Raw genomic sequence first — 15,904 nt, 5'->3', positions numbered from 1 at the left:
ACGAGGAAGACTGGGAGTCTCTCAGTGTGTGTGTGCTTGTGCGACAGGGCAAGTCAGATGGCCTCCACACCCTGTTAGAGATCCTTCTGTTGGGTCACAATAAACTAGGAGAGATCCTCAGTCCTGGACCCCTCAAGTCCTCTGAGTTCTCCTTCCTGTTGACCACAGTGGATGGCAGCAGAGAGGATGACATCAGTGTTGACGGCTTCAAAAGAAACAGTGTTGATGCTTTGAAGAGAGAACATGGTTGTTTCAGAAGCCTGTTTGAAGCAGAGAGGTGTCCTGCACCGTTCATGTATGGTTCCCAGTTTTATTGTTTTCATTGCCCAGCCACAGAGCCAGTAGCTGGCAGCGTGCTGAAATCCAGGCAGGATATTGAACTTGACAACAAGCTTTTGGAGTTGCCTCTGCTGCCATCCACCTCTCTGTGTAGCCATGCAGAGAGAGCAGAGGGGGACCGTTCTGAGAGACATAGTGAGGAAGAGGAGAAACTGGCCATGATGTATGAAAGACTGAGGATAGAGGTAAGAGTGCACACTGTCTGGATAAGTAAAAGTTGCACCGACCACTGTGACTTTTAAACCCAAACATCCTGTATAATTAAGTCCATCATAACAAAGCCATGGTCTGTTTACTGTAGCGTAACAGGTGTCATCATTTAAAAGATTTTATCAATACCAATGTCAATAATCTTTTTTCTTTGTGTTTATTTTTATTTATGTAGGGAGCAGTGCATTGCATGAACACTATCCAAGGTTTAATTTGTAGTTTTTGTTCTACAAATGTTTTTTGTTCACTATACTGTTGTAGGATTGTTTGAATCAGTTTAATGAAAACATTTGTTACAACAAGAGCATGGCTCTGAGAACAGGCATCTCAGTCTTTAACCCTAACCCACTGCTAATCTGTTAATCTCAACAATAACTAAATAAATACTTATGATGAAAATGTTAAATGAACTTGTTTAATTCAGCATAAAACATGTTTAATGTCTAAACAGCATTGTCGGTTGTCAATTGATCTGTGAATAAATATGGGTGATATTTACAGTATCTTGTCCACAGCTGCTTTATACGGTCTGAAAAGCTTCAGCTTTTTACTTCATTAAATCCCTGCAGCTACAATTAACAATTTAATTTAATAATAATATATATAAAGTAAATGTGATTCATAAATGTGTAAAGATTATGTCTCGGTCCGGCTTCTGTGATAGCTATTCGATCTCTGCCTCCTTTTCTACTTTCTTTTTCGGCAAGCATTTCACATGTTTTTCTCGAAGTGTTTTTATTTTGTGATGCTCCATCCACTGTGATTGGCTCAGCTGTCGCTGAAGGTATAAAAAGTCACCACACTCGTTGCTCCATATTCTAGTATACCCAGCATGTAGCACAATACTTGTAATAAAACAGTCTTGTTTTTGAGATGCCCTGAAAGTGCGCCCACTTTGCATTTGTCAATGCACTATAATGTATGTCCTTAGGACAGCTACAGAAGGGAAGAGGCAAAACTTATCTTTGTGTCGGAGGGTAAACAGCTTCTGCTTCTCAGCAGTGATGGTGCTGTTTGAGTCACAGAATAACTTCATAAAGAGATAAAGTATAAGGGAATAGTATGCCAAAGGCATTGCCATAAAAGATGAATGAATGCCTCCTGAAAACCTGCTCATGATACACTAGTCACAATCTGTTATCAAGCTGACTGTGGTAGTACATACAGTACCAAAGTGGTGACTCGTTGTAAAAGTATCCCTCAATCTTGTTTTGCAGCTTCCAAGTTTCTTTATGAAGAACCATGATTACACGATGTATTCGAAAGATATGGAATTCATCAACGGGCTCATCAATACCAAGACCAGGTACTGCTGCTCATTCAGGTTTGGCAATTGGTGGTACCTTATTACAGACACTGTTCTGCTCTGATCAAGTAATGTGTAGAAGTTTGCACGCTATGTGACCCTACTGTTGCTGTGTGTGTTGGTCAGAGGCCGTATGGTGTACCAGCTCACCCTCTCTCTGTGGCGCCTCCTGTGTCTATGTTACTACGCCAAAGCTCGACTGGAGGTGCTGAAGCTCACTAAGCACATGGAGGACGGGACCATTAAGGCTCGCTGGAGGATCAGGGGCCTTCCCTTATCCTCTCTGCTTCTGCGCTTCTATCGCAAAGACAAGTCTCACCTGTACAGGTAACACACAGTGCATCCAGACTGGAGCTGCTGGTGTTGCACAGCTGTTACTAGATCTAATCTATGAAGCGGATTTTGTTTCCATCACTGCTTTAAAAGCCTTTGTCTTATTAAAATGCAATATACTTCTTTTTTATTTGTCACTTTAGTTTATAATCTAATTTAATCCAAATATCATCTGTTATAGGTCATATGATGCATTCTCTACTTTTTACATTGGACAGGATGGACTCATTCACTGTCATAAAGTTGAAAAGGTAAGCAGGTGTGTAATGTTTGAAGGGCTACAAAGCAGTGGCTCCCATCACATATTGTCTGTTTCAGAAAGTTTCAACAATTGTAGAGATATAGAGGAGTACGGTCTACTTGAGCCGCTGTCTACCCGCTGCACAGAGCGATTTGTGCTTTTTAAGTTAATTAATGCTGGGTCTCCATTAATTCCCCCGGGGTGGGGGGAGTGTTAATTTTTATTTTTTAATTTAGTCTTTTTTTTAAAATGATTGTTGGTATAAAGTCACATTTTAGTCAAGATGGAGTAGAACTCGGTTATAATTGAATTGTAATTTTAGTCAATGATTTTGTCAAAGTTTTCTCAGACAGGTTTCATACTGTAATGGATTTTGTTGAAGGGATCTTGGCTGTAAAGAATCCAATAAAAAGGACTTTAAACTGCGTTGTTAATTAAGGCAGACAAGCATCCTCATTATCTTCCATTTGTGATCCTGTAGCGGGCGGGAGAGCAAACGCAGTGAAGAAGCTGTTTTTGAAAGGCTAAACGCAAGACGTCTTTACTCATCAGGGCGTATAACTGAGATTTCACCATTTTCGTTGTCAATATTCTTTTATTTATGTACATTTTAGTCTTGAAATGAAACAAACGACGAATACTTTATAATATTTTTCTTGATGAAGATCAAGTTACATTGATTTGTTCACATCTTCTGTTTTTATTAACACTTTTATCGATGAAGCTATTTATTTTGTGTTTCAATCAATAAGATAGATGGATGGATAGATAGATACTTTATTCATCCCAGAGGGAAATTTCTTAATAAAGTCAAACAGAAGATAAGCTGGACAGCTGCGTTGTATGTCGTTCTGAGCTTCCTGTTTGATTGACCTCTGTGTTGCAGGTGATGCCGGATCAGCCCCCTGTCCTGCCCAGAGTTACCTCTCTCTTGGCTGGGGCTCTGGTGGCACTAGGGGTGCAGGAGCCCCGCCCGGCTCTCAACCTGCTGCCCCTCCTCCTGTCCTCTCTGAGGCAAAGCAGAAACTGACCCCGGGATCACGATTAGAGGAACAATGCCAGTGTGTCCAAGGTCCATGGGACTCTCAACATAGGAACACATTAAAATGGAGGGTTAACTCTATCCTAAAATCTCAGTGTTGTCCCTGATTTAAATACAAAGTCAAGACTTAACACTGCTTTGCCTTTTTCTAATTTGAACTAAATAAAAGTGTATAGATAAATGTCGTTGGAAGATAGAACTGGGTTTTGGGACCCATGAGTTACATGGCTGTCATCTTTGCCAGTCAGCCAGCTGTAAAAACACACACAAGTTAAAAATAGACTATAACAACCAGGACTTTTTTTATACCTTTTTTAGAAAATTTTCTTCAGATGCAACAATTTGACATTTGAGGATGTAAACCTAAGCTTTTTTCCATATTTAACCTGAATACAACGCAGATGTTCTTCCAACATCAAAACATCTTTCATAGAGACAACCAAACAATCTGAACCATCGTAACCAAGGGCTAAAACGCTAAAGAAATGCCGTTGGCAGCTAAAACCATCCGTTTTCTGCACACCTAAGGATTATTGAAGCACCATATGTGTGGCAGTGCAGTTGATCCTTTAAATGATAATGGGACAAGCTGTTAGCAAGCTAATGAATCAGAAGTGTTTATTGCCAGGTACGTTGAACTTACAAGGAATTTTACTTGGTGGAAAGGTGCACAACAATAAACATAGACACAGAATAAAACAATGAAAATAATCAAAACAATAAACATGGTAAACATGCCGATAACAGTACTTTAGAACAAGTTTATATTATGAAATAAAAGTGGCAAGTGTATTTTAATAAGAAAAGATGTGCAAGGCTGTTGAAAGAAATAGTCCTGGTCTTTATTGTCCTGGGGATGTGAGAGTCAGTTAGTGGGGGTCCTGGTCTTTATTGTCCTGTGGATGTCAGAGTATGTTAGTGGGGTTCATGGTCTTTATTGTCCTGGGGACTTATTGGGGGTCCTTGTCTTTGTCCTGGGGAGGTGCGAGTCAGTTAGTGGCTGTCCTGGTCTTTATCTTCCTGAGGATGTGAGTCCGAGTCAGTAGGGGTCCTGGTCTTTATTGTTCTGCGTTTATGAATGTCAGTCGGTGGGGGTGCTGGTCTTATTGTCCTGGGGATGTCAGAGTCTGTTAGTGGGGGTCCTGGTCTTTATTGTCCTGGGGATGTCAGTCAGTTAGCGGGGGTTCCTGGCTTTCATTGTCCTGGGGATGTCCGAGTCAGTTATTGGGGGCCATGGTCTTTATTGTCCCGCGGATATGAAAGTCAGAGTCGGTGGGGGTCCTGATTTTTATTGTCCTGGAGAGGTGAGAGTCCGAGTCAGTGGGTATCCTGGTCTTTAGTATCCTGGGGATGTGAGGGTTCGAGTCAGTGGGGGTCCTGGTTTTTATTGTCCTTGGGATGTAAGAGTCCCAGTCAGTAAGGGTCCTGGTCTTTATTGCCTGGGGACCTGACAGTCCGTGTCAGTGGGGGTCCTGGTCTTTATTGTCCTGAGGATGTGAGGGTCCGAGTCAGTGGGTGTCCTGGTCTTCATTGTCCTGGGGATGTCAGTCAGTTAACGGAGGTCCTGGTTGCTATTGTCCTGGGGAAGTCATTCAGTTAGCGGGGGTCCTAGTCTTTATTGTCTTGGGGATGTCAGAGTCAGTGGGGGTCCTGGTCTTTATTGTCCTGGGGATGTCAGAGTCTGTTAGTTGGGGTCCTGGTTTTCATTGTCCTGGGGATGTCAGTCAGTTAGTGGATGTTAGAGTCTGTTAGTGGGGGTCCTGGTCTTTATTGTCCTGAGGATGTGAGGGTCCGAGTCAGTGGGGGTCCTGGTCTTCATTGTCTTGGGGATGTCAGTCAGTTAATGGATGTTAGAGTCTGTTAGTGGGGGTCCTGGTCTTCATTGTCCTGGGGATGTCAGTCAGTTAGTGGATGTTAGAGTCTGTTAGTGGGGGTCCTGGTCTTTATTGTCCTGAGGATGTGAGGGTCCGAGTCAGTGGGAATCCTAGTCTTTATTGTCCTGGGGAGGTAAAAGTCTGAGTCAGTGGGGTTCCTGGTCTTCAATGTCCTGGGGAGGTGAGAGCCAAAGTCAGTGGGGTCCTGGTCTTTATTGTCCTGGGGATGTGAAAGTCAGTCAGTGGGGTCCTGGTCTTTATTGTCCTGGGGATGTGAAAGTCAGTCAGTGGGGGTCCTGGTCTTTATTGTCCTGGGGATGTGAGAGTCAGAGGGGGTTCTGGTCTTTATTGCCCTCGGGATGTGAGTCAGACAGTGGGGGTCCTGGTCTTTGTTGTCCTGGGGATGTGAGGGTCCGAGTCAGTGGGAGTCCTGGTCTTTATTGTCCTGGGGATGTCAGAGTCTGTTAGTGGGGGTCCTGGTCTTTATTGTTATGGGGATATGAGAGTCAGTTAGTGGATGTTAGAGTCTGTTAGTGGGGGTCCTGGTCTTTTTAGTCCTGGGGATGTGAGACTCTGAGTCATTGGGGGTCCTGGTCTTTATTCTCCTGGGTACTTGAGTCCGAGTCAGTTGGTGGCTATCCTGTTCTTCAATGTCCTGGGGAGGTGAGAGCCAAAGTCAGTGGGGTCCTGGTCTTTATTGTCCTGGGGACTTGAGAGTCAGTTAGTGGGGGTCCTGGTTTTTATTGTCCATGGGATGTCAGTCAGTTAGTGAGGGTCCTGGTCTTGATTGTCCTGGGTATGTGAGACTCCTAGTCATTGGGGGTCCTGGTCTTTATTGTCCTGGGGATGTGAAAGTCTGAGTCAGTGGGGATGCTGGTCTTTATTGTTCTGGGTATGTGAGAGTTCGAATCAGTGGGGTCCTGGTCTTTATTGTACTGGGGACTTGAGAGTCCTAGTCAGTGGGGGTCGTGTTCGTTACTGTCCTGGGGATGTGGGGGTCCTGGGGATGTCAGTCATTAAGTGGGGTTCTTGGTCTTTATTGTCCTGGTGAGGTGAGAGTCCGAGTAACTGGGGGTCCTGGTCTTTATTGTCCTGGGGATGGGAGAGCCCTCTGTCTTATTTGATCTTGTCTTCATATTTTGCTGTCTTCAGGAAATCACTTGGCATCAGCATAGAGCCTTTGTGTAATCCCCGGCTAAAACCAGTGCACATGACTTAATCAAAACCTAGCAACCAGGTTCATTCGGTGTGTTCATTCTGTGTCTGGCGTATGATGAGCTGCAGGTTGGGTTACCTGAGAGCAGTGGTGAGCCACAAATACACACGGGCAGAGGGCTGTGCTCAAACAATCCGAAAATAACGCTGTATATATAAATAAATATCTCCATGTTTTTATGGTCTTAAAAGACGTTTCAGCCTTGGAGCAGGCCAAAAATGATTTTTCCTAAAGAATACAAAGTTCCTTGATTTTCTTCAAGAAAGTGTCTCAGAAAACAAGATTTACAAGTTTCATGACAGTTTCATGAATATATGATGGTTTTATGACTTTACTGACTCAAAGGTGCATCTCCATGTTTTTATGGTCTTAAAAGACGTTTCAGCCTTGGAGCAGGCCAAAAATGATTTTTCCTAAAGAATACAAAGTTCCTTGATTTTCTTCAAGAAAGTGTCTCAGAACACAAGATTTACAAGTTTCTTGACAGTTTCATGAATATATGATGGTTTTATGACTTTAAATCTTTAAAGCTGCATCTCCATGTTTTTATGGTCTTAAAAGACGTTTCAGCCTTGGAGCAGGCCAAAAATGATTTTTCCTAAAGAATACAAAGTTCATTGATTTTCTTTAAGAAAGTGTCTCAGAACACAAGACTTACATGTTTCTTTGTATTTTCATGAATATCTGGTGCTTTCATCACTTAACTGCTTAAAAAATACATTTACTTCTTTTTATGGTCCGAAACAACTTTTTAGCCTGTACAGAGTCCAACAGTGGATTTCCTTAAAGAATACAATGTTCCTTGATTTTCGTCAAGAAAGTGTCTCAGAACACAAGACTTACAAGTTTCATGACAGTTTAATGAATATATAATGGTTTTATGATTTTAAATCTTTAAAACTGCATCTCCATGTTTTTATGGTCTTAAAAGACGTTTCAGCCTTGGAGGAGGCCAAAAATGATTTTTCCTAAAGAATACAAAGTTCATTGATTTTCTTCAAGAAAGTGTCTCAGAACACAAGACTTACAAGTTTCATGAATATATGATGGTTTTATGACTTTAAATCTTTAAAGCTGCATCTCCATGTTTTTATGGTCTTAAAAGACGTTTCAGCCTTGGAGCAGGCCAAAAATGATTTTTCCTAAAGAATACAAAGTTCCTTGATTTTCTTCAAGAACGTGTCTCAGAACACAAGACTTACAAGTTTCATGACATTTCCATGAATACCTGATGGTTTCATGACTTTACTGACTCAAAGCTGCATCTCCATGTTTTTATGGTCTTAAAAGACGTTTCAGCCTTGGAGCAGGCCAAAAATGATTTTTCCTAAAGAATACAAAGTTCTTTGATTTTCTTCAAGAAAGTGTCTCAGAACACAATACTTACAAGTTTCATGACAGTTTCATGAATATATGATGGTTTTATGACTTTAAATCTTTAAAGCTGCATATCCATGTTATTATGGTCTTAAAAGACGTTTCAGCCTTGGAGGAGGCCAAAAATGATTTTTCCTAAAGAATACAAAGTTCATTGATTTTCTTCAAGAAAGTGTCTCAGAACACAAGACTTACAAGTTTCATGAATATATGATGGTTTTATGACTTTAAATCTTTAAAGCTGCATCTCCATGTTTTTATGGTCTTAAAAGACGTTTCAGCCTTGGAGCAGGCCAAAAGTGGATTTTCCTAAAGTTCCTTGATCTTCTTCAAGAACGTGTCTCAGAACACAAGATTTACAAGTTGCATGACATTTCCATGAATACCTGATGGTTTCATTAGTTTAAATCTTTAAAGCTGCATCTCCATGTTTTTATGGTCTTAAAAGTCGTTTCAGCCTTGGAGCAGGCCAACAATGATTTTTCCTAAAGAATACAAAGTTCCTTGATTTTCTTCATGAAAGTGTCTCAGAACACAAGACTTACAAGTTTCATGACAGTTTAATGAATATATAATGGTTTTATGATTTTAAATCTTTAAAGCTGCATCTCCATGTTTTTATGGTCTTAAAAGACATTCCAGCCTTGGAGCAGGCCAAGGTGGATTTTCCTAAAGAATACAAAGTTCCTTGATTTTCTTCAAGAACGTGTCTCAGAACACAAGACTTACAAGTTTCTTGACAGTTTAATGAATATATAATGGTTTTATGACTTTAAATCTTTAAAGCTGCATCTCCATGTTTTTATGGTCTTAAAAGACGTTTCAGCCTTGGAGCAGGCCAAAAGTGGATTTTCCTAAAGAATACAAAGTTCCTTGATTTTCTTCAAGAACGTGTTCTAGAACACAAGATTTACAAGTTGCATGACATTTCCATGAATACCTGATGGTTTCATTAGTTTATTGACACAAAGCTGCATCTCCATGTTTTTATGGTCTTAAAAGACGTTTCAGCCTTGGAGGAGTCCAAAAATGATTTTTCCTAAAGAATACAAAGTTCATTGATTTTCTTCAAGAAAGTGTCTCAGAACACAAGACTTACAAGTTTCATGAATATATGATGGTTTTATGACTTTAAATCTTTAAAGCTGCATCTCCATGTTTTTATGGTCTTAAAAGACGTTTCAGCCTTGGAGCAGGCCAAAAATGATTTTTCCTAAAGAATACAAAGTTCCTTGATTTTCTTCAAGAAAGTGTCTCAGAACACAAGACTTACAAGTTTCATGACATTTCCATGAATACCTGATGGTTTCATGACTTTACTGACTCAAAGCTGCATCTCCATGTTTTTATGGTCTTAAAAGACGTTTCAGCCTTGGAGCAGGCCAAAAGTGGATTTTCCTAAAGAATACAAAGTTCCTTGATTTTCTTCAAGAAAGTGTCACAGAACACAAGACTTACAAGTTTCACGACAGTTTAATGAATATATAATGGTTTTATGACTTTAAATCTTTAAAGCTGCATCTCCATGTTTTATGGTCTTAAAAGACGTTTCAGGCTTGGAGCAGGCCAAAAGTGGATTTTCCTAAAGAATACAAAGTTCCTTTATTTTCTTCAAGAAAGTGTCTCAGAACACAAGACTTACAAGTTTCATGACAGTTTCATGAATATATGATGGTTTTATGACTTTACTGACTCAAAGCTGCATCTCCATGTTTTTATGGTCTTAAAAGACGTTTCAGCCTTGGAGCAGGCCAAAAATGATTTTTCCTAAAGAATACAAAGTTCCTTGATTTTCTTCAAGAACGTGTTCAAGAACACAAGATTTACAAGTTGCATGACATTTCCATGAATACCTGATGGTTTCATGACTTTACTTACTCAAAGCTGCATTTCCATGTTTTTATGGTCTTAAAAGATGTTTAATGAAGCCTTGAAAAAGGCCAAAAATGATTTTTCCTAAAGAATACAAAGTTCCTTGATTTTCTTCAAGAAAGTGTCTCAGAACACAAGACTTACAAGTTTCATGACAGTTTCATGAATATATGATGGTTTTATGACTTTAAATCTTTAAAGCTGCATCTCCATGTTTTTATGGTCTTAAAAGTCGTTTCAGCCTTGGAGCAGGCCAACAATGATTTTTCCTAAAGAATACAAAGTTCCTTGATTTTCTTCATGAAAGTGTCTCAGAACACAAGACTTACAAGTTTCATGACAGTTTAATGAATATATAATGGTTTTATGATTTTAAATCTTTAAAGCTGCATCTCCATGTTTTTATGGTCTTAAAAGACATTTCAGCCTTGGAGCAGGCCAAGGTGGATTTTCCTAAAGAATACAAAGTTCCTTGATTTTCTTCAAGAAAGTGTCTCAGAACACAAGACTTACAAGTTTCATGACAGTTTCATGAATATATGATGGTTTTATGACTTTACTGACTCAAAGCTGCATCTCCATGTTTTTATGGTCTTAAAAGACGTTTCAGCCTTGGAGCAGGCCAAAAATGATTTTTCCTAAAGAATACAAAGTTCCTTGATTTTCTTCATGAAAGTGTCTCAGAACACAAGACTTACAAGTTTCATGACAGTGTAATGAATATATAATGGTTTTATGACTTTACATCTTTAAAGCTGCATCTCCATGTTTGTATGGTCTTAAAAGACGTTTCAGCCTTGGAGCAGGCCAAAAGTGGATTTTCCTAAAGAATACAAAGTTCCTTGATTTTCTTCAAGAACGTGTTCAAGAACACAAGATTTACAAGTTGCATGACATTTCCATGAATACCTGATGGTTTCATGACTTTACTTACTCAAAGCTGCATTTCCATGTTTTTATGGTCTTAAAAGATGTTTAATGAAGCCTTGGAGAAGGCCAAAAATGATTTTTCCTAAAGAATACAAAGTTCCTTGATTTTCTTCAAGAAAGTGTCTCAGAACACAAGACTTACAAGTTTCATGACAGTTTCATGAATATATGATGGTTTTATGACTTTAAATCTTTAAAGCTGCATCTCCATGTTTTTATGGTCTTAAAAGTCGTTTCAGCCTTGGAGCAGGCCAACAATGATTTTTCCTAAAGAATACAAAGTTCCTTGATTTTCTTCATGAAAGTGTCTCAGAACACAAGACTTCCAAGTTTCCTGACAGTTTCATGAATATATGATGGTGTTATGACTTTAAATCTTTAAAGCTGCATCTCCATGTTTTTATGGTCTTAAAAGACGTTTCAGCCTTGGAGCAGGCCAAAAGTGGATTTTCCTAAAGAATACAAAGTTCCTTGATTTTCTTCAAGAACGTGTCTCAGAACACAAGATTTACAAGTTGCATGACATTTCTATGAATACCTGATGGTTTCATTAGTTTATTGACACAAAGCTGCATCTCCATGTTTTTATGGTCTTAAAAGACGTTTTAGCCTTGGAGGAGTCCAAAAATGATTTTTCCTAAAGAATACAAAGTTCATTGATTTTCTTCAAGAAAGTGTCTCAGAACACAAGACTTACAAGTTTCATGAATATATGATGGTTTTATGACTTTAAATCTTTAAAGCTGCATCTCCATGTTTTTATGGTCTTAAAAGACGTTTCAGCCTTGGAGCAGGCCAAAAATGATTTTTCCTAAAGAATACAAAGTTCCTTGATTTTCTTCAAGAAAGTGTCTCAGAACACAAGACTTACACGTTTCTTGACAGTTTAATGAATATATAATGGTTTTATGACTTTAAATCTTTAAAGCTGCATCTCCATGTTTTTATGGTCTTAAAAGACGTTTCAGCCTTGGAGCAGGCCAAAAGTGGATTTTCCTAAAGAATACAAAGTTCCTTTATTTTCTTCAAGAAAGTGTCTCAGAACACAAACTTACAAGTTTCATGACAGTTTCATGAATATATGATGGTTTTATGACTTTACTGACTCAAAGCTGCATCTCCATGTTTTTATGGTCTTAAAAGACGTTTCAGCCTTGGAGCAGGCCAAAAATGATTTTTCTTAAAGAATACAAAGTTCCTTGATTTTCTTCAAGAAAGTGTCTCAGAACACAAGACTTACAAGTTTCATGACATTTCCATGAATACCTGATGGTTGCATGACTTTACTGACTCAAAGCTGCATCTCCATGTTTTTATGGTCTTAAAAGACGTTTCAGCCTTGGAGCAGGCCAAAAATGATTTTTCCTAAAGAATACAAAGTTCTTTGATTTTCTTCAAGAAAGTGTCTCAGAACACAAGACTTACAAGTTTCATGACAGTTTCATGAATATATGATGGTTTTATGACTTTAAATCTTTAAAGCTGCATATCCATGTTATTATGGTCTTAAAAGACGTTTCAGCCTTGGAGCAGGCCAAAAGTGGATTTTCCTAAAGAATACAAAGTTCCTTGATTTTCTTCAAGAACGTGTTCAAGAACACAAGATTTACAAGTTGCATGACATTTCCATGAATACCTGATGGTTTCATGACTTTACTTACTCAAAGCTGCATTTCCATGTTTTTATGGTCTTAAAAGATGTTTAATGAAGCCTTGGAGAAGGCCAAAAATGATTTTTCCTAAAGAATACAAAGTTCCTTGATTTTCTTCATGAAAGTGTCTCAGAACACAAGACTTACAAGTTTCATGACAGTTTAATGAATATATAATGGTTTTATGATTTTAAATCTTTAAAGCTGCATCTCCATGTTTTTATGGTCTTAAAAGACATTTCAGCCTTGGAGCAGGCCAAGGTGGATTTTCCTAAAGAATACAAAGTTCCTTGATTTTCTTCAAGAAAGTGTCTCAGAACACAAGACTTACAAGTTTCATGACAGTATCATGAATATATGATGGTTTTATGACTTTAAATCTTTAAAGCTGCATCTCCATGTTTTTATGATCTTAAAAGATGTTTCAGCCTTGGAGCAGGCCAAAAATGATTTTTCCAAAAGAATACAAAGTTCCTTTAATTTTCTTTAAGAAAGCGTCTCAGAACACAAGACTTCCAAGTTTCCTGACAGTTTCATGAATATATGATGGTGTTATGACTTTAAATCTTTAAAGCTGCATCTCCATGTTTTTATGGTCTTAAAAGACGTTTCAGCCTTGGAGCAGGCCAAAAGTGGATTTTCCTAAAGAATACAAAGTTCCTTGATTTTCTTCAAGAACGTGTCTCAGAACACAAGATTTACAAGTTGCATGACATTTCCATGAATACCTGATGGTTTCATTAGTTTATTGACACAAAGCTGCATCTCCATGTTTTTATGGTCTTAAAAGATGTTTAATGAAGCCTTGGAGAAGGCCAAAAATGATTTTTCCTAAAGAATACAAAGTTCCTTGATTTTCTTCAAGAAAGTGTCTCAGAACACAAGACTTACAAGTTTCATGACAGTTTCATGAATATATGATGGTTTTATGACTTTAAATCTTTAAAGCTGCATCTCCATGTTTTTATGGTCTTAAAAGTCGTTTCAGCCTTGGAGCAGGCCAACAATGATTTTTCCTAAAGAATACAAAGTTCCTTGATTTTCTTCATGAAAGTGTCTCAGAACACAAGACTTACAAGTTTCATGACAGTTTAATGAATATATAATGGTTTTATGACTTTAAATCTTTAAAGCTGCATCTCCATGTTTTTATGGTCTTAAAAGACGTTTCAGCCTTGGAGCAGGCCAAAGGTGGATTTTCCTAAAGAATACAAAGTTCCTTGATTTTCTTCAAGAAAGTGTCTCAGAACACAATACTCACAAGTTTCATGACAATTTCATGAATATATGATGGTTTTATGACTTTAAATCCTCAAAGCTGCATCTCCATGTTTTTATGGTCTTAAAAGACGTTTCAGCCTTGGAGCAGGCCAAAAATGATTTTTCCTAAAGAATACAAAGTTCCTTGATTTTCTTCAAGAAAGTGTCTCAGAACACAAGACTTACAAGTTTCATGACAGTTTCATGAATATATGATGGTTTTATGACTTTAAGTCCTCAAAGCTGCATCTCCATGTTTTTATGGTCTTAAAAGACGTTTCAGCCTTGGAACAGGCCAAAAGTGGATTTTCATAAAGAATACAAAGTTCCTTGATTTTCTTCAAGAAAGTGTCTCAGAACACAAGACTTACAAGTTTCATGACAGTATCATGAATATATGATGGTTTTATGACTTTAAATCTTTAAAGCTGCATCTCCATGTTTTTATGATCTTAAAAGATGTTTCAGCCTTGGAGCAGGCCAAAAATGATTTTTCCAAAAGAATACAAAGTTCCTTTAATTTTCTTTAAGAAAGCGTCTCAGAACACAAGACTTCCAAGTTTCCTGACAGTTTCATGAATATATAATGGTGTTATGACTTTAAATCTTTAAAGCTGCATCTCCATGTTTTTATGGTCTTAAAAGACGTTTCAGCCTTGGAGCAGGCCAAAAGTGGATTTTCCTAAAGAATACAAAGTTCCTTGATTTTCTTCAAGAACGTGTTCAAGAACACAAGATTTACAAGTTGCATGACATTTCCATGAATACCTGATGGTTTCATGACTTTACTTACTCAAAGCTGCATTTCCATGTTTTTATGGTCTTAAAAGACGTTTCAGCCTTGGAGAAGGCCAAAAATGATTTTTCCTAAAGAATACAAAGTTCCTTGATTTTCTTCAAGAAAGTGTCTCAGAACACAAGACTTACAAGTTTCATGACAGTTTCATGAATATATGATGGTTTTATGACTTTAAATCTTTAAAGCTGCATCTCCATGTTTTTATGGTCTTAAAAGTCGTTTCAGCCTTGGAGCAGGCCAACAATGATTTTTCCTAAAGAATACAAAGTTCCTTGATTTTCTTCATGAAAGTGTCTCAGAACACAAGACTTACAAGTTTCATGACAGTTTAATGAATATATAATGGTTTTATGATTTTAAATCTTTAAAGCTGCATCTCCATGTTTTTATTGTCTTAAAAGACATTTCAGCCTTGGAGCAGGCCAAGGTGGATTTTCCTAAAGAATACAAAGTTCCTTGATTTTCTTCAAGAAAGTGTCTCAGAACACAAGACTTACAAGTTTCATGACAGTTTCATGAATATATGATGGTGTTATGACTTTAAATCTTTAAAGCTGCATCTCCATGTTTTTATGGTCTTAAAAGACGTTTCAGCCTTGGAGCAGGCCAAAAGTGGATTTTCCTAAAGAATACAAAGTTCCTTGATTTTCTTCAAGAACGTGTCTCAGAACACAAGATTTACAAGTTGCATGACATTTCCATGAATACCTGATGGTTTCATTAGTTTATTGACACAAAGCTGCATCTCCATGTTTTTATGGTCTTAAAAGACGTTTCAGCCTTGGAGCAGGCCAAAAATGATTTTTCCTAAAGAATACAAAGTTCTTTGATTTTCTTCAAGAAAGTGTCTCAGAACACAAGACTTACAAGTTTCATGACAGTTTAATGAATATATAATGGTTTTATGACTTTAAATCTTTAAAGCTGCATCTCCATGTTTTTATGGTCTTATAAGACGTTTCAGACTTGGAGCAGGCCAAAAGTGGATTTTCATAACGAATACAAAGTTCCTTGATTTTCTTCAAGAAAGTGTCTAAGAACACAAGACTTACAAGTTTCATGACAGTTTCATGAATATATGATGGTTTTATGACTTTACTGACTCAAAGCTGCATCTCCATGTTTTTATGGTCTTAAAAGACGTTTCAGCCTTGGAGGAGTCCAAAAATGATTTTTCCTAAAGAATACAAAGTTCATTGATTTTCTTCAAGAAAGTGTCTCAGAACACAAGACTTACAAGTTTCATGACATTATGAATATGATGGTTTTATGACTTTAAATCTTTAAAGCTGCATCTCCATGTTTTTATGGTCTTAAAAGACGTTTCAGCCTTGGAGCAGGCCAAAAATGATTTTTCCTAAAGAATACAAAGTTCCTTGATTTTCTTCAAGAAAGTGTCTCAGAACACAAGACTTACACGTTTCTTGACAGTTTAATGAATATATAATGGTTT

General features: G+C 37.8%; 1 protein-coding gene across 1 annotated transcript; it reads left to right on the top strand.

Annotated features, from left to right (window-relative positions):
- The first annotated feature begins 6 nt into the window (after nt 1–6).
- Nucleotides 7–6,736, top strand: c13h6orf136 (chromosome 13 C6orf136 homolog). Its single transcript, XM_034549164.1, has 5 exons — nt 7–524; nt 1,767–1,855; nt 1,982–2,182; nt 2,370–2,439; nt 3,316–6,736. Exons 1-5 carry the CDS (start codon nt 294–296, stop codon nt 3,457–3,459), a joined length of 735 nt encoding a protein of 244 aa, XP_034405055.1. The 5' UTR covers nt 7–293; the 3' UTR covers nt 3,460–6,736.
- Nucleotides 6,737–15,904: the final 9,168 nt, after the last annotated feature.

Source organism: Cyclopterus lumpus, chromosome 13, assembly GCF_009769545.1.
Source record: "Cyclopterus lumpus isolate fCycLum1 chromosome 13, fCycLum1.pri, whole genome shotgun sequence".
Taxonomy (NCBI): domain Eukaryota; kingdom Metazoa; phylum Chordata; class Actinopteri; order Perciformes; family Cyclopteridae; genus Cyclopterus; species Cyclopterus lumpus.
The sequence above is the reverse complement of the archived record's forward strand: the minus strand, read 5'-3'. Positions and strand labels throughout refer to the sequence as shown.